The 23280-nt window shown below is 47.6% G+C and overlaps 7 protein-coding genes across 7 annotated transcripts in view; 6 read left to right on the forward strand and 1 right to left on the reverse strand.

Moving 5' to 3' along the window:
- The window catches only part of CNG04260 (ubiquitin-protein ligase, putative), a 3209-nt gene extending 1113 nt beyond the window's left edge, over nucleotides 1–2096 (forward strand). The window contains exons 4-10 of the mRNA XM_572097.2: nucleotides 1–659; nucleotides 716–776; nucleotides 829–930; nucleotides 1027–1292; nucleotides 1374–1552; nucleotides 1621–1824; nucleotides 1918–2096. The exon at nucleotides 1–659 is cut by the window's left edge and continues 297 nt beyond it. Of these exons, the coding sequence (XP_572097.1) occupies nucleotides 1–659; nucleotides 716–776; nucleotides 829–930; nucleotides 1027–1292; nucleotides 1374–1552; nucleotides 1621–1824; nucleotides 1918–1968 (1522 nt within the window). The 3' untranslated portion in view covers nucleotides 1969–2096. The remainder of the gene's footprint in view (nucleotides 660–715; nucleotides 777–828; nucleotides 931–1026; nucleotides 1293–1373; nucleotides 1553–1620; nucleotides 1825–1917) is intronic.
- Nucleotides 2097–2285: 189 nt separating this feature from the next.
- On the forward strand, nucleotides 2286–4206 carry CNG04270 (cdc2, putative). The gene is made up of 4 exons (XM_572099.2): nucleotides 2286–2456; nucleotides 2520–2755; nucleotides 2828–3700; nucleotides 3793–4206. The coding sequence occupies exons 1-4, from the start codon at nucleotides 2426–2428 to the stop codon at nucleotides 4099–4101; spliced, it is 1449 nt and encodes a 482-aa protein (XP_572099.1). The 5' UTR covers nucleotides 2286–2425; the 3' UTR covers nucleotides 4102–4206.
- A 1563-nt stretch (nucleotides 4207–5769) lies between these two features.
- Nucleotides 5770–8635, forward strand: CNG04280 (expressed protein). The gene is made up of 3 exons (XM_572193.2): nucleotides 5770–6798; nucleotides 6849–8293; nucleotides 8347–8635. Exons 1-2 carry the CDS (start codon nucleotides 6181–6183, stop codon nucleotides 8268–8270), a joined length of 2040 nt encoding a protein of 679 aa, XP_572193.1. The 5' UTR covers nucleotides 5770–6180; the 3' UTR covers nucleotides 8271–8293; nucleotides 8347–8635.
- Nucleotides 8636–8763: 128 nt separating this feature from the next.
- Nucleotides 8764–11843, reverse strand: CNG04290 (conserved hypothetical protein). Its single transcript, XM_572101.2, has 7 exons — nucleotides 11153–11843; nucleotides 11002–11104; nucleotides 10594–10955; nucleotides 10509–10544; nucleotides 10022–10464; nucleotides 9834–9973; nucleotides 8764–9786 (listed from the first exon to the last, which is right to left on the reverse strand). The coding sequence occupies exons 1-7, from the start codon at nucleotides 11449–11451 to the stop codon at nucleotides 8977–8979; spliced, it is 2193 nt and encodes a 730-aa protein (XP_572101.1). The 5' UTR covers nucleotides 11452–11843; the 3' UTR covers nucleotides 8764–8976.
- An 808-nt stretch (nucleotides 11844–12651) lies between these two features.
- On the forward strand, nucleotides 12652–14352 carry CNG04300 (conserved hypothetical protein). The gene is made up of 7 exons (XM_024657599.1): nucleotides 12652–12791; nucleotides 12842–13073; nucleotides 13126–13301; nucleotides 13352–13381; nucleotides 13423–13508; nucleotides 13563–14030; nucleotides 14119–14352. The coding sequence occupies exons 1-6, from the start codon at nucleotides 12724–12726 to the stop codon at nucleotides 13886–13888; spliced, it is 918 nt and encodes a 305-aa protein (XP_024513261.1). The 5' UTR covers nucleotides 12652–12723; the 3' UTR covers nucleotides 13889–14030; nucleotides 14119–14352.
- Nucleotides 14353–15129: 777 nt separating this feature from the next.
- Nucleotides 15130–18884, forward strand: CNG04310 (UDP-glucose,sterol transferase). Its single transcript, XM_024657600.1, has 17 exons — nucleotides 15130–15336; nucleotides 15388–15594; nucleotides 15647–15868; nucleotides 15919–16089; nucleotides 16140–16251; nucleotides 16302–16474; nucleotides 16523–16625; nucleotides 16675–16712; nucleotides 16759–16863; nucleotides 16923–16991; nucleotides 17042–17114; nucleotides 17167–17379; nucleotides 17428–17555; nucleotides 17605–17723; nucleotides 17777–18004; nucleotides 18059–18095; nucleotides 18144–18884. The coding sequence occupies exons 1-17, from the start codon at nucleotides 15246–15248 to the stop codon at nucleotides 18659–18661; spliced, it is 2607 nt and encodes an 868-aa protein (XP_024513262.1). The 5' UTR covers nucleotides 15130–15245; the 3' UTR covers nucleotides 18662–18884.
- Nucleotides 18885–21289: 2405 nt separating this feature from the next.
- Nucleotides 21290–23255, forward strand: CNG04320 (NAD-dependent histone deacetylase, putative). Its single transcript, XM_572104.1, has 6 exons — nucleotides 21290–21346; nucleotides 21400–21511; nucleotides 21568–21667; nucleotides 21729–21934; nucleotides 21997–22335; nucleotides 22394–23255. Coding segments are annotated over exons 1-6 (1242 nt in total). The 5' UTR covers nucleotides 21290–21344; the 3' UTR covers nucleotides 22877–23255.
- Nucleotides 23256–23280: the final 25 nt, after the last annotated feature.

A 23280-nucleotide genomic window follows, 5' to 3' on the forward strand; every position in this document is an offset into this window, starting at 1 on the left:
AGTGATAGAGTTGGCTGTTGAACAAGCTATGAGCAACGACGAAGCAAAGGGGTTCTCAGAATTGTACCATTTTTCCATTGAAACTGATAAATTCGCTTCTCTCGTCAAATCTCTTGAAAACTACCTTGCCAAGAGAGTTTCAACACTCATTTCCGACCCAGTCAATGATCCACGTATGATAGACGAAACCCTCAAACTCAAACGTTTCGCCGAAAAAACTGTATCCAACCTCTTTTCCGAGGAAGACACCGAACCTCTTCCAGCGGATGAAGATGTAAAGATGATTTCGGTTGAGGAGAAAGAGGAGAGAGAAAAAGAGAAGGAAGCTGCAAAGGAAAAGAGGCAAAGTGTGAGAATGAGAATGTTTGAACTCGAAGAAGCCGTCAGGTCGGGCTTCAAGACAGGAATGGGTAGTCGACAAAACGCCCCTGCCGAATGGATTGCCAAGCATCTCGATGCCGCCATGCGTAAAGGCCAAGGATCCGGCACTGAAGAACAGTTTAATAATCACTTGGATGAGATTGTCACACTGATCGGGTTTACCAAAGACAAAGATGTGTTCAAGGCATTTTACTCGAGTCAATTGGCCAAGAGGCTGTTGTTGAATAAAAGTGCGAGTAATGATCAGGAAAAGACCATGGTGGCAAAACTTCAAAAGGGTAGGTGGACTCTCCCTCCGTTGTCTGAGAAGGTGAAGCTAATGAGACAACCGCAGAGCTGGGAGAAGAATTCACGTCGGGAGATGTGATGATGAAGGACCTTCAACTTTCAGAAACGTAAGTGTAGTCTACCGATTGGTAAATCTTTTGTTCTAACTGCCTCCTTCAGGCTCGTACGATCATACCAACTGGCACAGTCCAGAGGTCCAGCACAGTATGGCGAGACATCCAACTTTACCGCCAACGTACTCACTGAGTCTGCATGGCCTGCGTAAGTTCACAACCACCCCCTCACTTCGCAACCCTCAAATGCCACCCATCACATACTGGCCTCTTGATTTTGTACTTATTTTCCCTTCCGTTGTAGCTATCCCCTCCTCAAAGACGGCTGGAATTTCCACCTTACTCCATCCCTTCAATCCTCAATCGACGATTTCACCTCCTGGTACACCACTCAACACAAGAACCGTGTCCTCTCCTGGCGATTCCAACTTGCAACTGTTACTCTTACCGCCCGATTCCCAAGTGGACGGTACGAAGTCGGGGTCAGCCTATTCCAGGCGGTCGTGCTCCTTTTGTATAATGAGATTGAAAGCTTGACATTTGCGGAAATTAAGGAGAGGACTGGTATCGGTAAGTTGCTTTATTCCCCAACACATGCCATCACGACTTGAGCTGCGAGCTGGTACTTATTTGGCCGGTCTGTGTCTACAGAGAATAATGAATTGGTCAGAACACTTCAATCGTTAGCGCTAGGTAGGAAAGGTACCCGAGTTCTTCTTAAGAAGCCCTCCGGCAAGGAGGTCAATCCTACAGATATCTTTGCTTGGAACAAGGGCTTCACGAGCGAACGCATCAAATTCAAAATCAACCAGATCCAACAGGATATGTCTGTAGGTCATTGTCTCTTCATGATATGTATCAACTGCAATTTGCTTACCACGTGACGTGGGCCACTTAGGCGGAAGAATCCCGCAAGACAAACGAACAAGTCGCTCTCGACCGAGTGTCCATCCTCGAAGCTACCATTGTCCGAATCATGAAATCCCGCAAGAAGCTTACCCTCCAGCTGTTGATTGATGGGGTCGTTAGCGACGTCTCAAAAAGGTTCCCGCCGGATGTGAAGGAGATTAAGAAGAGGGTGGAGAGCCTGATTGAACGAGAAGTGAGTGACCTTTTGTGCAATTTAGTATTCCACCGTGCTCCGTGAAATATATATTTAGACAGTCATGACGCTAATGCTGCATCTTGTGTTCAGTTCATGGCCCGAGACGAGGAAGATCGATCTATTCTCCACTATGTTGCTTAAGATCCGATCATGTGTACTGCTGTTCCCCTTCAGATTGTACCGCCAAATTTACCGCATGTATCATACTATCTCCCAATTGACCAAGCTGGATATGCATCAGGTGGTTGTAGTAGTATCATGTGTATCTCTGCTCTGTTCAGATTGAGTTTAAAAAAACTATGCACTCCAGTGGTCACGGTTGTTCGGACGAGCGGAGCTACGATCAGATCGGAGCGACAAAGCAAAAGGATTAGATATTACGTACTATTAACTTCTTGCCTCCACTTGCACTCCTCTTATCTGCCAAAAGGCAACAACAGTACGTACATATGTGGGTACACCTCGTGAAAAAGAGCAAAAATAAATCTGGCAAACAAAGTAGACTGTAAGCATATATATAGATACACAAGCTCCAAAAAGGTTGCTCCTCAGGACTAGCTCAGAAATGTGCGCTCAAAGAACATAGAATCATTCTACTATGGACAGAAGACGCCTAGTCATTGGGCAAGGTATGTCCGGTTTTCACTAATTGTCTGTTTATGCTCTCCGCGAATTGACATTTCGAGCATCAGGTCGACATGGAGCCGTGATTGCGCAACCAACGCCCTCAGTTCCCACAGTCTGGGATAAAAGGAGTAGACCAGGCACTACGGACGCCAATCAATGGAGAGCAACTTCTTTAGGCGGCCTGGAGGGATGGCAGGCCGTCAAGATTGTTTCTGCCCCCCCAGATGGAAGATTGAGAAGCATGCTGCCTCATGATGTAGGGAAAGAAGTTGCAATTCTCAAGAGATTGGATCACTCAAATGTGAGCAGCCATGACCAGAGTTATTCGAACAGAACAGAGCAGCTCAAGTTCCTTGTATTTAAACAACTGCAGATCGTCAAGCTTGTAGAGCACCACTACGACACCGATCTCCTCGAGCACTACCTTCACTTTCCATTATTTGTCTGCACTCTGACCGATTTATTCAGAGATCCTTCCTTTCCCTTCGAGCCACCTGCTATTCCTCTACCACATCCTTCTCCTCAGTCGTCTCTCAGCGTCACCACAGGTTTATCATATCAGCTGCTCACAGCCCTCGATTATCTGGCATCCAATGACGTTGCCCACCGCGACATTAACCCGTCAAATCTCCTGATCGACTTCTGTGGGAACCTCAAGCTTGTCGATTTCGGTACTGCCTGGTCAGGCTCATCTGCCTTGATGATGGACGCCCAAGGCGGGACTGTCGTGGGGCATGATCGTTCAGCAACCGGGAGAGAACAAAGCCAGGGCGACGATGACGGTGGCAGGGCTTGCAGCTCATGTAATGTCGGAACGGGAGCCTATCGAGCACCGGAACTTTTGTTTTCACCAGTGAGGTACGATCCATACGCTGTAGACTCGTGGGCAGCGGGATGCGTGATTGCCCAAATGTTCAGGCCATTTGGGTCATGCTATCCCCATGAGTTTGATGATGCCGGAAGCGATACGGATAGTGATAGCGACGCTAGAAGTGACGGTGAAGAAGACAGTGACAATTGGAGCGACGATATGGAAGATCCAGATCCACTTGATGAGTCCTGGCATCGCGTACGAAATAGCGGTGGCGATGGAAACGGCACTGGTTATCGTACTGATACTGCAACTGGTGGTGATAATCGGGAGATGGGTGAAAGACAGCCAATATTCGACGCTAGCTTTGGTACATTAGGTTTGGCGGCTAGTATCTTCAAGATCAGGGGAACTCCAGTACTTGACATTTGGCCTGTAAGTTTAGTTTCATCGGTTGATTTCGACATCTCATCTCATCTCAACGCGGTACGTTGTGGACCATGAAGCTAATCATTTAGTTCAACCAGGCCTTTAACCAGCTCCCAGACGCAGGCAAAATCGAATTCCCGTCCTCCCACCCCACCCCTTTAACCTCTCCACTCATTCTTCCTCATCTCCAAGAAGGACTCGATGAATTGATGGCAGCAGCAAGTGAAGTGATAGAGGGTCTCTTGACGCTTGACCCCGATCGGAGGCTTACCGCCAAGAAAGCTCTACAGTCGAGATGGTTTGAAGGGGTGGATAACGTACTTGTGCAAGGTGTTTGTCGGCCATGGGTTGATGTAGGGAAGAAGAGTTTGGAGCGCAAGATTCAGAGTGTATGGTATGATTTATGACCGTCATAATCGCCCTAATCACCATCGCTTGCAGGATATAATGATAGTTGATAGTTTACAGGTGATCAAATGTTGTATGCATATGGCTTAGTACGTACGAAGAACCGTCGTCCTCTGTTTATACCCTTGTTTTCCCTTTCCGGCCCACCAGTCACTCGCCTCTCGCCCTTCTTCCGGGATTACACGTTCTACGTACAATTAATATTGTCTTTTGTCGCAATTTGACGGCCAATACCTTCAGTAGGCCTTAGTAGGAGCAGGACTGAGGCTGTAAAACTGCAACTGATCATTTAAATTGTAGATAAGTCATGAGAGAAGGAGGAGAGGAAGCTACGAAGGTCAGGAGGTTAAAGGTGTTGAGTGTTTGTTCTTGATGGGAATGGCGATATAATGTCTACATATCGGCAGCAAGTTTAGCTGCGTATGCCCCCACATGTCATGTATGTTTTCATAGCGAATGAGACACTGCTCTAAAAACTAATAACAGATGGTGGCGAAAAAACGTTGCAGAAGAGTGCGATGCGTGCAAGATTGACGCCCGAAAGGCATCTCGAGGAAAACGGAAATGGACGAAGGAGAATTCGTGGACGGTATACGGAGAACAGATCGGCCACTGGAAGCGGGGGGGGTTTAAAGGGAGCGCAAGGTGGAAGAGGAAAGAGAAGAAGAAGAGCAACGTCGTCGATAAACGGAGTGCTTGCGCAAGAGTGTATTAGATGCCCCCTCCTAGTGCCAGTCATCGTGGTAATGGAGTGGCACGCAACACTGGAGTGGTATGCTATTATTATATCACAGTACGAGTAAGAAATAGAAGATAGAGGAAGAGGGAAGGGAGTCGGAAGATGTAAGTGCATGAATCGAAATCATCACCGATGGCCGCTAATAAAGCCCAGAACCGGGCATTGGTACACTTGGCGTCGGACTCAAGAGTTGCCAATTTTGCTTGGTCTCGACGATTCCTTGTCCCTCCTTCTTGTCATTTTAAAGCTGTGAAGACTGAAAAACTGAAGACTGAAAACTGAATGATGAGTCCTACGGCTCGCGGGAAGTTCAATGATGGATACATAGGTTTGAATGTTTGTGTCATTTTGATATTCCATGTCGGCCTCCGTCACTCTGTCCATTTGCTATTTGCCGATGCGGACAACTGCCGCTGATGGACAGCTGCCGGAGTGTTGGTATTATTAGCAGCTGGTCAGTTGTCATAGTTGATGTTATGCGTATTCCACCTAAGAAGCAGTGGAAATGAGTAATGCCGCCGCTGGCCGTATCCTTGTTAGACCGAGCCATGGGGTATGTGCAGAAGGGTGCGCGCCAAGTTGCAGCAGCCAGAAGAGTACGACGCTTCTTGAGCAAGAAGTGAAAGAGGAAAGAGAAAATGACGGAACCCCGTGATAGAATAATGGAAAAAGAAGGGAGAAGATTAGATGTACGACTCCATGACGTGAGCAGCATGACACTGCCAGGACAAATTGCCGTAATGCAGGGAAAGCGTACCGGGGTGGTCCGTGCGCTGGGGGAAGCACCCAAGCCTCCACCTTTTTGTGCCTAGTTTGTTTGGGGCATTTTCCTGAGATGGCAGTTCTCGGCAAGGCTGCACCCCAAATATTTACTTATAGCCAATTGCGGCCCGTGCGCAAGAGATGGAAAGAGATACCTTTTGCGGCAAATGCAGCAGAGCACAGAGTAGAGAAGCAGCGTTGCTCCAGAAATCCGCTTCGTCTTCCTTCCTTCCATCCTCCTTCCATCCTCTTTCCATTCTCGAGCACAAACGCTTTGCCACTCCGACGCAGCATCGGTGGACACCAAACTGCAGACCCCGTTACAGCTACACGCTACGGCGGTTCCTATCCCTGCGCGTTCCAGTTTCGCCCTTTTTCCGTTACTCTGCAGGGCACTCCCTGTTTGGTCGCGAACTGGATTCTTTCATCTCTGCTGTTGACAATCACTCTTCGCGACCACTGCGAGACCATGATTAGCATCGTTCAATAATAGACGGCCCAGCGTTCGTCGCACCTTTCACCCAGTTTACTTTGAGCAGCAACTTCTCTCGCGCTCGAATAGGCAGCAGTTGCCACCATGACGTCCGCACAGTCCCCACAATTTGTTTACGGCGGTTTCTCACCCCGTCTTTCCGACCAGCCTGTAGTTTCCCTCACCCCATCGCCACCCCGACGAATGCCGGGCTCTCCTTCATTCGCCTCTCCTTGCCGGGAGCACTGTACGCTGTCCTTTGGCAAAATTCCGCTTCCGACCTCGACCGCCGTTTCCACCGACTCCGAAGCTGGTACTTTCAGTTCCGATTGGCACTGCGCTAGCGATGCCCGGAACGGTGCTCAGTCGCCTTCACTCATCACTTCGCTTTTCCAAACCAACTCTTTTTCCCGATCAAGGCTACCTTCCGCTGGGTCAGCATCAGGGTCTAATCCCGTATCACCCGCGACGACTGGCGTGAGCGCTACAAAACCTATATTACGGAGAGATACGTTCTCGACGAACGGTGAGGACGGTTCACGAGATCATGAAATGTTCAACGGGTTTGTGTTAGGTGTGGCGAGGGTGCCGGAAGAGGATCGAGCGGCAATGGATCGGCTTCCACGAAAGAAAAATCCCTCGACGTTGACTTTTGCTGTCAAGCCTTGCCCTGTTTCGACTGATTCGGAGGCTGGGACATTCAGTTCAGATTGGCATTGTCATGTGGGTGGCGATTGTCGCGATGTGCAATCATTTACTAATTATCTGTGTAGTCGAACGCTTTTCCTACTCAAGCGAGACAACCGCCAAGATCTTCAGCGACAGCGCCTGCCCCGGTGATATTAAACGGTATCTTGAGCCCAGTCGAAGGTAGCGTTGGCGCGACGAAGCCGATTTTACGGCGAGATACAATCTCGGCAGCTGAAGAAGGCGGTACGCGTGATGGCGAGAGCAATGTGTCAAAGGTGCCAGAATGTGACGAACAAAATGTCTCGAATCAGCCGCCGTTGAGAAGAAGACCTTCAGCACTGACATTTGCCGTCAACCCTTGTCCCCCAATGTCCCCTCGCTCTATTAATGCTCAATATAACCAACGCACCCGATCTCGGTCGACGTCTACATCCATATCTAACATGTCCACCCTTCGTTCTCCACCTCCCAGCACCCCTTCTTGGTGTTCTACACATTCGGAAGAAGATTCAGAAGAGGATGAAGATGAAGAAAATGAGGACGATGATGGGTTTGTGGAATCACCGATCGCGATCCCTGGTCACGAGTTTGATTCCGACGAGGGGTATCATGAAGATGAGGAAGATGGGTTTACGTCGGGTGAGGACGACGCTGTCACCGGTATCGGCACTTTTACAAACATGGCCAAGTTTCAAAATCGGCCTTCATGGGCCGAAACTCGATGGGCCAGTCCTAACGTTCCTTCTACTCCCCGTCGAAAATTTGGATCAAATCGGGAGCACGCGTACCCTTCTTACCTGCCGTCGACATCAGACGACGGCGATGTTGAAGCTCCTATTCAACCTGCATATCAGCGTGGCCGCTCTTCCATCCGTATACTCACCGATAAACCTTCTAACTCGCAATGCTCTCGCCATCGTTCACCCCCTCCTCCCATCATCACCGCTCCACCAGCAGCAAGGTCACCTTCTGCTGCTGAGCTCTGTCGGAGAAGAGGAAGTGCTGGTGCTGGTGCATCGGCGTCTGCTTCCGTCTCTGGTATCGCTTCCGCACGAGCATCTGGTGCCACCGTCGGTCCAGCCAAGATCCTCACACGAGGCTGGAAGTCCGATGACGCTGCATTCTTCCCATCTCGAAGAGAGCCCCAATCCGCAACTGTTGCGGAAACGGGTCGAACCATTCGTTTCCCATCGGTCCCTCCGGCGCCTATTGGAGAACGAAAAGCATCTTTACCACTTCTTGTTTCTGCTGGTCCCGCGAACACCACTGGCGGTATGGCAAACGCCACGCAGACGCCAGCGCAAATGCCATTGCAGGGTCGTCAGCTGTCAACCGGTGGGATACTAAGAAGAGACAAGTTGGAAGAGATGGAAATCGCCAGAGGGAAAGGTGAGCGGTTGGAACCTGGTGGAGGATTATCGAGGAGTTTGGATGGGGGGTTTATGGGGGAGATGGATATGGGTTTGGAAGGTGTGGAAGAAGGGATTGAGGGGATGGAGATGTGATTGGTTCACGTCGGATCGTTTTGGTAAGCACTCCTCTTATTTTCTTGAGTGTATCTTTGACTGACGAGCCTTGTAGAATTCATTGATGATTGATTCTCGTCAGTAGAACTGTAATTCAGAAAAAAATCGTTGTTCGTTTACGATATCAATTGGTTCATGTGTCAGGAGAAGAAGATTATCATTGTGCTGGCTTGGTGGAATTTGTTGCTTGTTGCAGTTATTGAGGAATTTGGTTGGACATGGGCCGGAAAGAGTTTAGACTGAAGGGAGAGGGATAGCACTCTACATTTACGAATAGACTTAGCATTTCTATATATCTACAGGCAGTCCTGTTGTTAATGGCATCCCGCATAGGGTAAACACAAAATCGCGTTGATCCTTTCTGCTTGGCGTTTCCATCAATTGAGCATCCTGTTGAGTCAAATGGCTCAACCTTCTTTTGGACCGCTTAATAAATCAATATCGTTGAGGAAGTGCTACAGTGTCATATTGTGGTGAAATCACTTTTGACTTGTTCATCCCCATAACCCAAGATGCCTAATTTAATTTAGCTCTGATACACTAAGCTCGTTTAAAATGGCCATAAATAGTACACTAATGTGGCAAACCCTTGTAACCAAACCAGTCTCTTCTGTCCTACATTGCAAACCCTCCCAAAAAGACAAAAAGACATGACGTTATGAGCCTTCTTCTCGTGTGCCATAATTCACGAAGATCCGTAGGGCGATCCAGCCGCAAAACCTGGCAAATCCGGTAATTTTCTTGGTGAATTTCTTCGTTCTGGCACTGCACCACTAGTACCATTCGACGTAAACGCTCCCTGTCTTGCAGGTGAACCCTGCCCTATCTGCACTCTGGTACACATTCCTATTGTTGCTTGCGTTGACACAGCACTCTGCGGCTGTTCACTCTCCCTCGTCTCGCCATCGCTAACACTCAGTGATGAGCTCACATTGCTATCACTCCTATGCCTTCCTCCACTTTCATCATCATCTCCTCCTACCAACGCTTGCCTCTCTTCCCGCTCTTGTGCATTGTTTCTGTCCTTCTTCGACAAAGTCGGATAATCGTGGTGCTCCCGTCTGGGAGATTTCTCGTTGCTGCTATCCCGGTTTCGGTTGATATGTGGGATATGAAGGGAGAGATCCGGGCCAGACTGAAAGCTAAATAGCCCGCTGAGACCTTTATTCGTGCCCGACGGCCGTGCAATCTGAGGTACATTGGCTCGCGCGGGATAGATAGCGTAGGGGTCGTTGTAGCTCAGAGGTTCAGCCAACACCTCTTCTGAGGCACCATCAACGTGCACCTTTGTACGGCTCGATCCGTTTTCCCTGTTTGCCTCGACTTCCTTCTCATATGCATCTTCGTCTTCTTCCATGACAGGTGGGTAAATAGGACCAGAGCTGTGGCGGTAACCGTTGTGATGGTCAGCCGAGAAAGGAAGATAGGTGTGCATGGCGTCTTGGTCGGGTCCTTGGTTGTAATGATATTGGTGGACAATGTCGCCTTCCTCAAACTAAGAGATTGTCAGCTGTGCTACTGAGCCCTCGAGAATTAACATACTTTGATGCTCTTTGACCGCTGAGGAGAGGGGTACTGGTCATGTGGACTTCTAAAACTTTTTCCACTCAAAATGGTTGGAGACTTGGCCGAGTGTAATGAAATTTGGCTCATAGCATCGGAAGGCATGGGATTGTCAGACACTACATCGTATGAGCATAACTCTTGGTCCCTAGTGAGATAGTACTTACATTGGAATCTCGGTAAATGTTCCAAACCGTGGGTAGACAAGTTGGCAGCGCCATACTTCCCTCCGTTCAGGGTGCTAGCATTACTCATGCGTCTATTCACACTCCTTGCTCTGATGATACTGCCCACTGCACCGAAACCTCCTCTCAGCGCATCCATGCCCGGATCTTCGTAGCTTGACACCTGACCTTTCTCTGCATCCTCTGTCTGATGTCTTGATGCCTCCATAAGTATAGTGGATTTGCGATCCAGTTTGTTGGCAAGCTCTTTGGGATTAACTTTGGAGAGCTGGAGGAGAGTGATACCAAGACACGTGACGAGGAAGCCAAGGACCATAGTAATCAGCGTAACTGCTGAGGCTTTGAGACCTTTGTAGAGGATAAACGAGGTGATGAGGGTTGCGGAAGTGAAGAAACAAAAGTATACTGGGACGACCATGGAAGTGCTACAAGCTGTTAGCCGTGTTAAGCCATAAAGGGTTACACTCACTTGAAGAGCTCCAAAGCTTTGTTCAAATAGTTGATCCTAATTTATGTTAACATACAGTAAATGACAGATGATGATGTCAACTCACTCGGTTAATAGTGTGACGATAACAAAAACAAACAAGAACCAAAAAAACCAGTTCTTCACTTGGTTATCGCCTTGGATACTCGTCAAAATACTTGCACCCAACCCTTGAGTACAGCTGACACTGATACCTCCAATCAAAGAACAAATACTAATATACGGCATCATGTTCTTTTTCCCGTATTTTGGTGCGACAAAGAATACCACCACCAGACTTGCTGCGATAGAAAGTGAAGCCCAAACGAGGAATCCGACAGATAAAAACATCTTCTTGAACTCATTGATTGTGGTGACAGATTGCTCTTCCGGGGCATTGAGAGCGATAATGACGGCTCCCATAATACAAAGTGTACATCCTATCCAACCCTGTAAGAGGGTGAGTTTGCGCAACTTGGTCCCATTTTGGACTCACAAAAAACGTGAGCTTTTCTTTCAGCATGAAATGTGATAATATAGCGGCCACGACTACTGAGAGGGCACCCATGGGAGTCACCAAAATGGCTTCTGTGAATGCACTACTCGTCTCTCAGCATGGTTCTTCTTTCGGCCAAAGCTACACTCACTAAGCCACAAAGTTGCAGATCTCTCCAACAATCATTGTCAACATTCCCGCCCACCATATCCAACTCTTCAGATACCCATGGCCCTCTCCTGCTTGGTTCCCATACTTTTCCGTGGAATTGATTAGCCCCTTCTTCTTGATCACAAAACTTGTTCCGATGAGAAGACCGCTACCGACGGCAAGACAGATGCCGACGAGCTTGAAAACTGAGTTTGAGCTAGAATCAACGATGCCTGCTGCCGACGTGCTCGCGGACGCTGTTGCTGACGTTGTCGAGGAAGCTGAAATCGATGAAGACATGGTCCGTGTTCACGTACGAGCTACTGAGAAGGCTGAGTCGTACTCTCAAATCGGAACGCGACTTGAGAAGTTCAGAGACCGGAGCAAGCGGTGAAATGACAGTGAAGGGTACAGCGCGAGGCGATATTGCTGCTCTGCTGTCCGCTGTCTGTCGGCCTGTCGTTACACAAGTTGAATGATGGTTGTGATGAAATTTGATCCTTTGGTTAGTCTCGTTGTTTTCCGGTAATCACTGCGGGTTCGCTTGGAGCAACAAGATTGAAGAGACGTGGTTGATCGTTGCTAAAGTCAAGAAGTGACGAAACAGTAAGGCGAGCAGAGCTGAAAGACGAAGTAGAGAGGCAATAGTGAGATCTGTCAACTGTGAAGAGCTGGAGATAGTTATTGCTGTACAAGAAGGCTGCGAAGTACCGTATGCCATCCGTCTTTCATCGTCTATTTCTTCGAAAGTCGCGACCGCCGTAAGGACCGAACACTCCTCGTGCCTCGTCCCACTAAAGCAATGCGCGTCCGACGTAAGCCGCAGCGTTTAATTATCCGTTTTTACTCCCATTTTATGTCGATTATAGCACCAAGTTAGGGACGCTAATAATAAACTGACAAATGATGCCAGCTATAGATGTGCACTGTTTTAATCCAACCTCAGCTTTTTTGGGAAGATTTCAGGGGCATTTCCTGGAATTATGGAATCCTCACCGCCTTGTAAAGCCTAGAGCGCTGCAGCCCATAAAGCGTTTCTATGGATAAATAGGCTTGCCAGTGTCCTTGCTTTCTAACTTGTGAATCCTTCACACGCCTAAACCCCTATCTCCGCCGGTGTCTTGACGAGCCGGTGGCCTCCCTCGCCAAATAAAGAAGACAACAAGCAAATGGTACGACGACTAGCAATAAATATAGATTATTATGAGATTTGCCGTTTGGTCGTGCATGTACCAGCGACAAGAAGAAAAAAGGGCAAAAATCCCGACAGCCTGAGGATATTATGGTCAATTCCCCATGATACCATTGACGAAAATGGCTCGATAGGAGGCAGTAAATAAATGATGAACGAAAAGGGGGACGGTAAACTACTTGTCACCGGTAATTAACCAGTCGCGTGTTTCGTCAACAAGCTATACGGATCGTGACCGGCAGATCAGGCGACCAGCGAACAGAAGTAACAACTCTTTGCTATATACTCTTATACCCACAACTATGTTATCTTGTTTGGTCCATGCCTGCTGCTGAGACATCTTCAACTACGTATCAACCAATTTCATCACAATCCGCATAATGACAGCCATCCAATCGTTTCGCAAAGCAGCCATCATCGGCGCTGGGCAAATGGGCTTGGGTATCGCGTATATTATTTCCTTACTCTGCCTATTGGATCAAGCTGACACCTTGACAGCTACGTCACCGCAGTTCATGCCCGTGTACCGCTCACTCTCCATGATCCTTCCTCCGCAGTCCTCTCGCAAGCCATGTCACGAGTACAATCTCTTTTGTCGAAAGATGTCAGCAAGAACAGGATGACACAAGGAGAAGCCGATGAAGCTCTGGCTCGGATCAACCCTGTCAAAGGAGATGGGTCGGGATTAAATGGGGACGAAAAGCTAAAAGATGTAGATATTGTTATTGAGGTGAGAGCAGTTCAAGCTTGAGAAGTCAGGCAAAGCGGTAACAGCGATGTAGGCTATCCCTGAGATACCAGAGCTCAAACTCGGTTTGTTCAAGCGGCTGGGAGACTTACTGCCTCCTACTTCAATTTTGGGTAGCAACACGAGCTCTATCAGCCTTACCAAGCTCGCTGCTAGTGCGGGGAGTATGGGTGGTGCTCAAGGGAAGAGCAGCGCAGAGAGAGTGATCGGGTGAGTTATTCTACGTTGGTAGCTTATCCAGGAATTAATTGGGATCATAGAATCCATTATTTTAACCCTGTCCCAGTGATGTGAGTGCAAGAGCGTACTATAGAGTTATTGACCTTCTCAGGAAGCTCGTCGAGATAATACCTGCATTGCAAACTTCCAAACAAACAATCGACCAAGCTACAGCTTTTGGCAAAGCGTGCAAGAAAGGTCTGTTCATATTTCCTTTTTACAGCCCACCACGTGAGCTCACGTGCAATACAGAGGTCACCCACTCTGCAGACTCCCCCGGCTTCATCGCCAATGCCATCCTCATGCCCATGCTTAACGAGGCCATCATGGTCCTTGAAAAAGGTATCGCCTCTACTGAACATATTGATGCCACCTTCCGACTCGGGATGGGCCACCCCATGGGTCCACTTGCGCTCGCGGACCTTATTGGGCTTGACACTTGTTTGTCGATCCAGAGGGTGCTGCATACTGAGACAGGGGATAGCAAGTATAGGCCGGCGGGGTTGTTGGTGAGGATGGTGGATGCTGGTTGGCTGGGGAAGAAGACGGGAAAAGGATTCTACGAGTATGCTGGCTAGGTTGCGACCATTGTGTTAATACTGTGCAGGCTATGTTTTGTTTAAATTGTACTTACTGAAAGTGGGGAGACGTTGGCGTAAGGATTTCTGACTGTAAGAGCCGTTGCCAGTTAATCGTTAGCAGAGATATAATGGATGTCATGTGAGTTTTGATGGTTTCATCTCTCCTTTCCTCGAGCCTTAAGTACTGGCCTTTGCTGCCAGATTAAGCTTGTTAACGATATAAATAGAAGTGATGAAGGCTTTTTTCTTAGCCTGTCCTCACGCTCTCTTTTCCATTCTGTAAAAAGCAAACGGCAGACATCAAATATACCTCCCATTGCATCCGGCTCCATTACCCCCTCTACCACTGACAAAGGCCCCACACTTATAAATATGGACTCTCGTTGTGTCACCCCAATCGCGATTCCTTAGCTCCGTACCCGCAGCTCCGTCTAAAACGAGGCCAGTATTTAAAATTAGGAAAGCTGACCCTCAGCAACGACCATCCTCAATGACTGGGAAGACTGGTCAAAATATCTTGAGGTTCAGCAAAGTCTAAGCATCGGTATCCAACTGGTCGACGGATGCTAGTAGCAGTCCAACGACTCAAACATTTTCAGCTGCTATAGGTGATTATCTCTTCCATATGGAGAAATAGGCCCCATCTATGAGAGTGGCATGAGGACGAACACATATCAAGGTCAAATGTCAATGAAAAAAGAAGACTATGAATCTCGAACGTAAGCTCCAGGATGAATGGCGGATTCCGAACCCTTCACAATGATATAGCAGCTCTCAAGGGCTGTCATTTCCAGTTCCAGGCCAATTCGATTCGCCCTATCAGACTTTGAAGTTTATGAACCCGGTGAAAGCGTTCATAGCGTATACCGACCTCCGGCCGATCCAGGACTTGGCCGAGAGTTTGTGCCAACCGATCCTATTTACTAGCTAGCACAACGTAAAGGTGTTTGTTATGTTGGTTTGGTGAGATAATTAGCTTTTGTAGCTCGTGCTCCTGGAGGATTTTATATGGGGCTTGCTTCTATCAGGAATGTTAATCGGTATATGCAGGCGATATATACGGATTTAAAAGCAAAAAGATCGACACCACTTGTTTTAAGTACCGACAGTGGTGGGCGGGTGCAGTGCGTGGTTGCGGTATCCGTCCACAGTTGGGGGCCGGGTGAGCCAGGCACGATTAGGTAATTGATAAGGATAACGACTCTGGTTCCGATCTCGCTTCCCATCCGTCACTGCAAGTCACCTTGTTCCCCCCCCACCTTCCATCTCAGGCTCAAAGGCGGTGTCAAAAGGCATGACCATGTTTATATCAATCTAGCAATTGCCTCTTTATAATCTTCAACGATAATCAGCCATGGAATCGCCACCACCATACGAAGCTCAGGGCGGGCCATCAACAACGCCCGCTGCGAGCAACAATTATGTCGCAGTGCCCACTGACGCCGGTAAATATACAGATCCAGCGAAAAAATGTTTTGAAGACTAATTCAGTATAGATCGCAGCGCATTCATTAGCTCTGGATCAGGTCTCCACGTCCGTTCCTCTTTGACGACTTATGGGGATGTCAATGCCTGGATTGATGTCCAGGAGAATCTCGGCGATCTGCCTGCTGCTGTTGCTCCAAGAGTCAAGGAATATGCGTTGGATCCACAAGGAGCTGTGCCATCATTCAACATTGTGATGTTTGCAATCGGCGATGAAGGTAAATTCCTGGTTTAATATTAAGGAACAATCGACTAAATTGATGCTTGTAGATGATCTTCGCCAATTCATATCTCTTGCCATTGAACTCATCGTCTCACATTCTCATCGAATCCGCATTGTTACATCGGAATTTTATGAAGACCTAATTACTCAAGCTAAGAATAATCTGTCAGGGAGGACAGGTAAAGATGGCCGAGTTGGGCTGCATGACAAGCTGGAAATGTATCCTCTCTCCGCACCAGCAGATGCGAACCTGTCTACTTGGACAAAGGGTGGGTATTTAACTGTCAACGCGTGTGTATCATGCTCATGATCATATCAGACCAGAGAACTATGGAACTCACATTAATATCACTATATCGCTCGACCTTCAGCCCCTCTGCTGTACCTACAAATCCACATTTTGCCGCTGATCTAATCATTTCGGCGCCCAATGTTCCCTGCCACGTATCCATCGCTGAGCTTCTTGGTCTTCCTCTACATATCCTTTCGAGTATGATTATTGCCGACCTTAAGCCGGGAATAAAGCTGATGAGCATCTAGCCAACCCTTGTTCACCCACTATCACTCTTCCACATCCCGGAACCATCATCCAACGATCCAACACCAACGCCTCACTTACTAATTATCTCAGCTATCCCATCTATGAGAATCAGTACATCTGCTTTGTTGGCCAATATATCATTATCGCTGATGGTTCTATAGGGTTTGGCATTCGCTTGGAAGAGTCATCAACGAGTTTCGAGTTGCCAGCCTTGGTCTACCAACCCTCACCAAGATGGAGGGGCCAGGTGTTCTGGATAGACTGAAAGTACCTTTCACCTATTGCTGGAGTCCCTCTCTTTTGAAAAAACCAGAAGATTGGAGAGAACATATTGGTGAGTATAAAGACATGCAAGCTTGTCAAGTCGCTAAGTCGATAGCAGACGTGACTGGCTTCATATTTGATCACCGGGAGCAGATAGATTTCCACCCCTCTGACGACCTTTTGTACTTCCTCAAAAACGGAAAGGAACCTGTATATGTCAAGTGAGCCAAATTCCTGAGATTCAACCCTGACATACTGATTGTCTTTTAGGCTTGACCTATCAAATTCAGACTCCACGAATATCATAAGCATGCCATCCGTTCTTTCATTCTAGGCTACGCTTACCCAGTACAGACTCCTTCATCACGGCTTTCTTGAAGTCCAATAATAGGGCCATTGTGGATATCAAAGGCATACAGATGAAGAATGGTGAAAATCCCGATATCTTCATCGTGTCTGGCAAGTTCCCAGGAGTCAACTTTGTTAATCTTGTAAAGAGCTAACCAGCTGGTTCATAGAGGTGGCACCCGTTCCATACCAGTGGCTTTTGTCAGAGAGGAGGATATCAGCAATCTGTCACGCCGATAGTAAGTGATTCCGTTTATCGAAGCTTGCAAACTCTCATACAGGTTGTTAGGCGCTTCGCTCAACCTGGCTGCTATGAGAGCTGGAATACCAGCCATCATCGTGGCAATTGAACGTCCTTTAAGGTAATTCACCTTCGTTTTTGAGCATACTGCCCTCACTAACCCATGTCTATAGCTTCTGGGGCAGACAGATCCATCAAGTGGGCATTGCTGCTTTCATCTCGTCAGACGTCCTTAGCTGTGAAGAGATCACCTCTGCTTTGGAAGAGGCGTTATCTCCGAGAGTTCAATCTGCCGCCAGAGAGTATGGATCACAATTGTCTACTGAGGACGGTACAAAGGGGGCTGCGGAGACCATCCATAAGCACCTTCCCTTGCTTAGCATGAGGTGAATTGTTAGATATGGCGCATTGAGAATCAGCTAACCACTTAGTAGATGCGATATCATTCCTTCTAGAGCTGCTATTTGGTATTCCCCTGAGTACAACCTTCATCTTTCGGGGATTGCTGCTGGAGTGTTGGTCGATGAGGGGAAGTTGTCTTTCAAAACGCTTGAACCGAATCGTAACCTTTTTTCATCAACAAACCTGATCATTTCTAATCGCTAGTGCAGGATCAAAGGAATACCCAGTGAATATTGCCGACTCGGATCCTATCATTGGAGGTACCCAAGCGTTCTTCCTTGCTTTGACTGCATCTGTGTTGAATGTGTTGCACATGTTCAACCAACCGGTAAGTTTCTTTTGTGAAGATTTGAGCCACAGCTGATCGGACTTTTCCCAAAGGTTCCTCAGAGAGAAGTCGACATCTCAGCACAGCAGCCAGTCATCATTTCCCAAGTCCGAAACCCTTCGGGCGGTTGGACGTGGTCATACGAACAAGCTACACGCCAGAGAGTTCCCATTACCGACTTTAAGTCAGGGATGAAGGAAGCAAGGGATGAACTTACCACTGGTGTAAAGGATGGTATGAAAGCGCTAGTCATGGAGCCTCTGTATGGATTCAAGGAGGGAGTGAGTTGCGATGGCGGTCGGCACTTTTATAGAGATCCTGACAACCAGACATAGGGTCCAGTTGGTGGGGTCTTTGGACTCGTGAGAGGCGGTAAGTTTATGACTTACAATGTAAATGACAAAAGCTAACGTCTACAAGGTGTGTCTCTCGTTACACGACCTTTGGGTAGTGGTATATCGGCAGTTCGATATGGTGCGCAAGGCGCAATACGCGAGGTAGACGGCCGAGCCACAAAACTCTTCACTCTCGATTACTCTTCCCCAGCCGAATCACTCCGACCTTCACGAAAAGCAGCTAGTATCGAAGAACTCAGGAAGATAACCCAAGAAGACCGAAAGCGGATTTTGGAAGAATTCAAGCATGCGAAATCTGACGAAGCGACAGAATCGAGAAAGGTAAAGGAGGAGGCTATATCGCTAGGGAAAATGCCGGAGCGTGCAAGGGGTGGCATTGAACTTGGCAGATATACTTCGCCTTTGAGTAATGAAGCTGACAAGTCGAGTAAAAAGTGGTGGAAGGGAAAGGGAAAGGGCAAAGAAAGGGCATCTGAGACGACTTTGGGGCCCCAGCAACCGCTTCAGTCAAGCTCTGGCTTGACATCTCCGAGTTCGTCCTCGCACACAGACGAGAAGCTTTGGCCCAGCGAAAGGAAATAAGGTATAAATAATCTAAATAATCTTTGTACTGTATATCATTAGCAAATACACGGCAAAATGGGAGAGCCACTGAAACTTATTTATTGTTCTTGATGGAAAATATGTGTAGGTTCGGAAGAAAGCATACGTAACCATATAAAATCCAACATTCGAGCAAAAAAATAGTATCATAAGGGATTCATAAGTCAATCTATATAATTTTAGGATGCATAAGAAGCAAGCAATATTTACCTCATAGAAAGAACCAAAAAATTGGATTGAAAATCTGTCTGGGTTGATAAAATGACGTTATTCTCCTATACGTTCACCCATTTCGTCACTGCTAGTAAAAGGAAAGAACTCACTCGAAGCCTCCTAGATTTTGAGAATCCCACCCCTAAACGGCTGTAATGTATTCATTTCTGCAATTCCGCCAGGTACAGGGAAGCTGTTCTCTTCCTCTTCCATAGATGACTACTCGTGAGCGGTGACTGTCGTAATGACTGACATCTCCTGGGTCGGAGAGGCTTGGTCATAGCAACTGTCTGCTGGTCTCGCCTATTACCCGTCGCAAAGCGAGGTTTTCGACGCCGAGAACCGTAAAATCCTGATCATCAACACTGCTTATCTCAGATGACGAGATTCTATGGTAGTCGTATGGACCGGTGAACGCCCCAAAAATCTCCATTGGTGATATGGATGAAGTTACCGAGCTACCGATCTCAGTGGATGAGGTCGAAGGGATGCTGTACTGAGCATCGAGGGGCTTGGTACCTCCGGTATTGAGCTCGTTTGGCAAGCATGAGATATGCTGAGATTGGACGGCGTATAATTCGATTTGTTCAATGGATGATATAGAGGATCCTTCCGCGCTGCTGAGTTGAGAAGGTGAGATGCAAGGACGTTGATACTGATCGAAATCAAAGCTAGGGTCGAGAGGACCAAAATTTGAGATGGACGAATCCTGGGGTATCTGATCCTCTAAAGCCAAGTGAGAATCTTCGTCTTGTACTGGCGAGGATTGAGAATTTGAGATGGTACTATTAATGGGCATACGTTGAGACGGTTCACAAATTCTGTGAACTGGAGAAAGAAGAGATTGATTGGATACAGGAGAAGTTAGCTGTATCTCGACAGGCCGATTAGGGTTTATCTGCTCGGATCTTTCCCTTGCAGCACGTAGCGCTGCCTGAACTTTCGCCTTTTTCACCCCGCGCTGGCTATCATCTTCATCCCACATACACTCGTGAGGTGTCCGTTTGCACCTCTCGCATATTCCCTGGTAATATCCTTGGCACTTCCAAACCAATATCAGGGGCAAAGAAGTGTGTCAAAGGAGAATAAATCTTACCTGCTTTTTCTTACGCTTACATGAATTACATGCTTTGGGATTACGAGTCAATCCAGGACGATGTGTTCGCTTAGTCTTTACAAGGACGGAATGAATAGCGTTGCAGGAAGACCTCTTTTTCGGTTCTTGGGAGGTATTGGAGATTGGGTATATGGATGCGTTTTTATTGACGGCTGAGGGGAGTGTATTGAATGAGGAGACTGCAAAACCTGTGGAACTATCGTCTTCGAATATGACGCCGTTCGAATCCCAGGGCACAGCGATAGATTCGCCGTAAGTATTCGTGCAAGTTTGATCGTCAGAGTACAAGACCATGTTATTTACAGCAAGTCGTGATATGGTCCAAACCTTGAAGAAGTCCGTCGTGGTGAGCGGTTAGCAATGGAGGAGGCTACATTGTCGTCGTTGATTTTCCATCTTATACTCCGTCAAAAGCTGCAGGGAGCGCATAACGAGCTACATCCGCTTTACTCTGATGGGGACAAGCGGAAACGGAGGAATGAAATGAATAGCAGCAATTCCGCAGCCGACGACGAACGCGTTATGCGCCAACTTGAACCAAGTACAGGTTGATTGGTACTTAAAGAACGCAGACTTGACGGATGTCTGTGTTCGACTTGAGCTAGCTACCGAATGGTGGCGGACGAAGGGATGTATCTCTTTTATGAGCCGACATCTCCATACTTGCAAGTACGAAGAAATGGTTAGTAAGCGATAAAGCTGGATAACGAACAAGACGATGTCGCGCCTCCACCTTTCAAAGGAGGCTCGTGCGCAGATCGGAAAACGGTTTTTGCCTGCCTAGTATGACGACATGCACTAAAGTCAATTTCAGCGTCAAACATGAATGACAGTTGGATGGCTGGGAAACATATCTTGTCAAGGAAAATGGTCTACATGCAGATGGACTCGTTGAATGACTGGTACTAAGAAACCTTCATTAGTGATGGACAACGGTACGTACCAAGTCTGGACCTACACTGCAAGTTTGCAGAGTATTTTTGTCGCCACTCCCTAAATGCCACGTACTTCTCTTATGCTCCATTCGTAAACTTGCTCAAGATGAATCTCTCACTCATACAATTGTGCGCCGCTATGTCCAACTTGACGTCGCAGAGAACAGTGTGACCTTCGTTCAAGAACTGGCGATGCCTCGCTCTCGACAAGTGTTTGGATTGTTGACTACATTACGTAACCCATCACCAGCCTCCACTATCACTGCCTCCTGCAGTGCCCGCCATCGACGGAAGATATGTCTTGCGGTGCTTCGTTCTGTGCTCCTCGTATGCAATCTGTGTCAGACATCCTTGTAAGATTTTATTAATAATATCTGAACAATCAGGAAAAGCCGGGATGTAAGGCCAGATGACTAGGAAACTGGCTGTTCAACTGAAGCTTTTTTTTGTAGGGCAGGTGATTCTAAAGCTACTGATCTGGAATCCAAGTTTTCCGAGCCCCAGGACGAAGAACCAGAGGAATCATATAGCTATAATGGAACTTCTGATTCTGATGGCTCAGAGGTATGCGTATTGCACATCCCATGGCAAACATATGCTGATTGAGCCCAACTTATTAGGCTTCCAGGTCGTCGTCCCCGGGTATAGACGATGGGGCGTTATCAGGAGATGACCTTAATCCATTGAGAAAAGCGGCGAGCTTTATCAAGTCAGGAAATGGTAAGTCGTCTACTCTACTCCGCTTTCTTGATTTGTAACTGACAGTATTCTCTGTTTATAGCCAAGGATGTTATTTTCCTTCTAGGAGCTGGTATCTCCACCTCTGCTGGTATCCCTGATTTCCGTTCCCCTTCGACCGGTCTCTATCATAACCTGCAAGCATTGGAGCTACCATTCCCAGAAGCGGTATTCGAGCTGGGATTTTTCCAGAGGAGGCCTGAACCGTTTTGGACCCTGGCAAAAGAGATATATCCCGGAAGACATTTCGTACGTTTTGAATTTACGCATGCTTCTTGCTGCGCTAGCCATGCTGACAGGGAAGCTCATAGCCTACACCTACACATTACCTTCTTCAGCTGTTCAATCGACACAACCTTCTAAAGCGTGTGTTCACCCAAAATATCGATACGCTTGAAACCCTTGCCGGATTGCCTCCTCATCTCATCGTTGAAGCCCACGGCTCTTTCGCCACTGCGCACTGCCTCAAATGTCGACGAGAAGTCGATAGAGAGGAGGTTCTTAAAGCCGGTGTTAGAAAAGGAGAGGTCGTCCGATGTGATGCGACTCTCAAGGCCATGGGGAAAGGGAAGAAATGCGGTGGTTTGGTGAAGCCTGATATCGTGTTCTTTGGGGAGGGTCTCCCAGATCGGTTTTTCAAGCTTGTGCCAGTATGTTCAAATCTGAAGGATTAGATTTGTACTGAAACATTGATCACTTTCACCGTAGGAGCTGAGAAAATGCGATTTACTAATTGTTATTGGTACATCACTCCAAGTTCAACCCTTCGCCTCTCTCGTCGACTACGTTCCTTCTACATGCCCTCGTCTACTCATCAACCGCGAAGCTGTCGGACCGTTTTCCGATCTGGAGAGTACATTCTCCTCCCTCCCTCCCAGTATCTCAAAGCTCCTGAACGGTCCGAGCCCATCGAGAGACATGTTCTACGAAGGTGATGCTGACCTTGGTGCCTGGAAGCTAGCGGAAGAACTGGGTTGGAAAGATGAACTGGAGGAGATGGTGAAAAAAGGAAGGGAAGAATTGGAGAGGGAATGGAGGAAGCAAGAAGGGGACGTGGCTGGGGAAGGGACGAAGGAGGCTGAGAAGACGGCGGAGAAGGTGGCAAAAGCTGTGACGAAAAATATTCAGGAAGGAGAGGGGCTTGAAGAAGAAGAGCTTGAAGAAGCTATCAGAAAGGTACTCAAGCTTTAGAGAAAAGAAAGAAGCAGGTAATGGGCGAAGGAAAACGACGCTTCGTGCCTTACTTCAAGTCGTTCATCTGTGAGGATTCACGTCAAAGCAACAAGAGCAACGCAGATGTTGGACGACGTGGCAAAATTAAAGCGATTGTAGGCGAAGCACGAGCTGTAATCAAGCTCAAAATATCAGGAAGCGGCATGTTGACTTCGTTTTGTGTTGAGCATGCCTTTTTTTCAAAACCTATGAAGTATTCCTCGAGAAGGACAAGTATGGGTAAGCCTGGTCAACCTCAGCCGTCAATTATTGGCTCAGACGGGACTCCAAGTGATTCAATCAATTGTACGGCTATGCAAGCGATTGAGAGAATAAGTCCATGGCGACAGAGATAGTTAAAAACATGCACAGTGACGACAAAA

The sequence above is a fragment of the Cryptococcus neoformans genome (genome assembly GCF_000091045.1).
Source record: "Cryptococcus neoformans var. neoformans JEC21 chromosome 7 sequence".
NCBI lineage: Eukaryota > Fungi > Basidiomycota > Tremellomycetes > Tremellales > Cryptococcaceae > Cryptococcus > Cryptococcus deneoformans.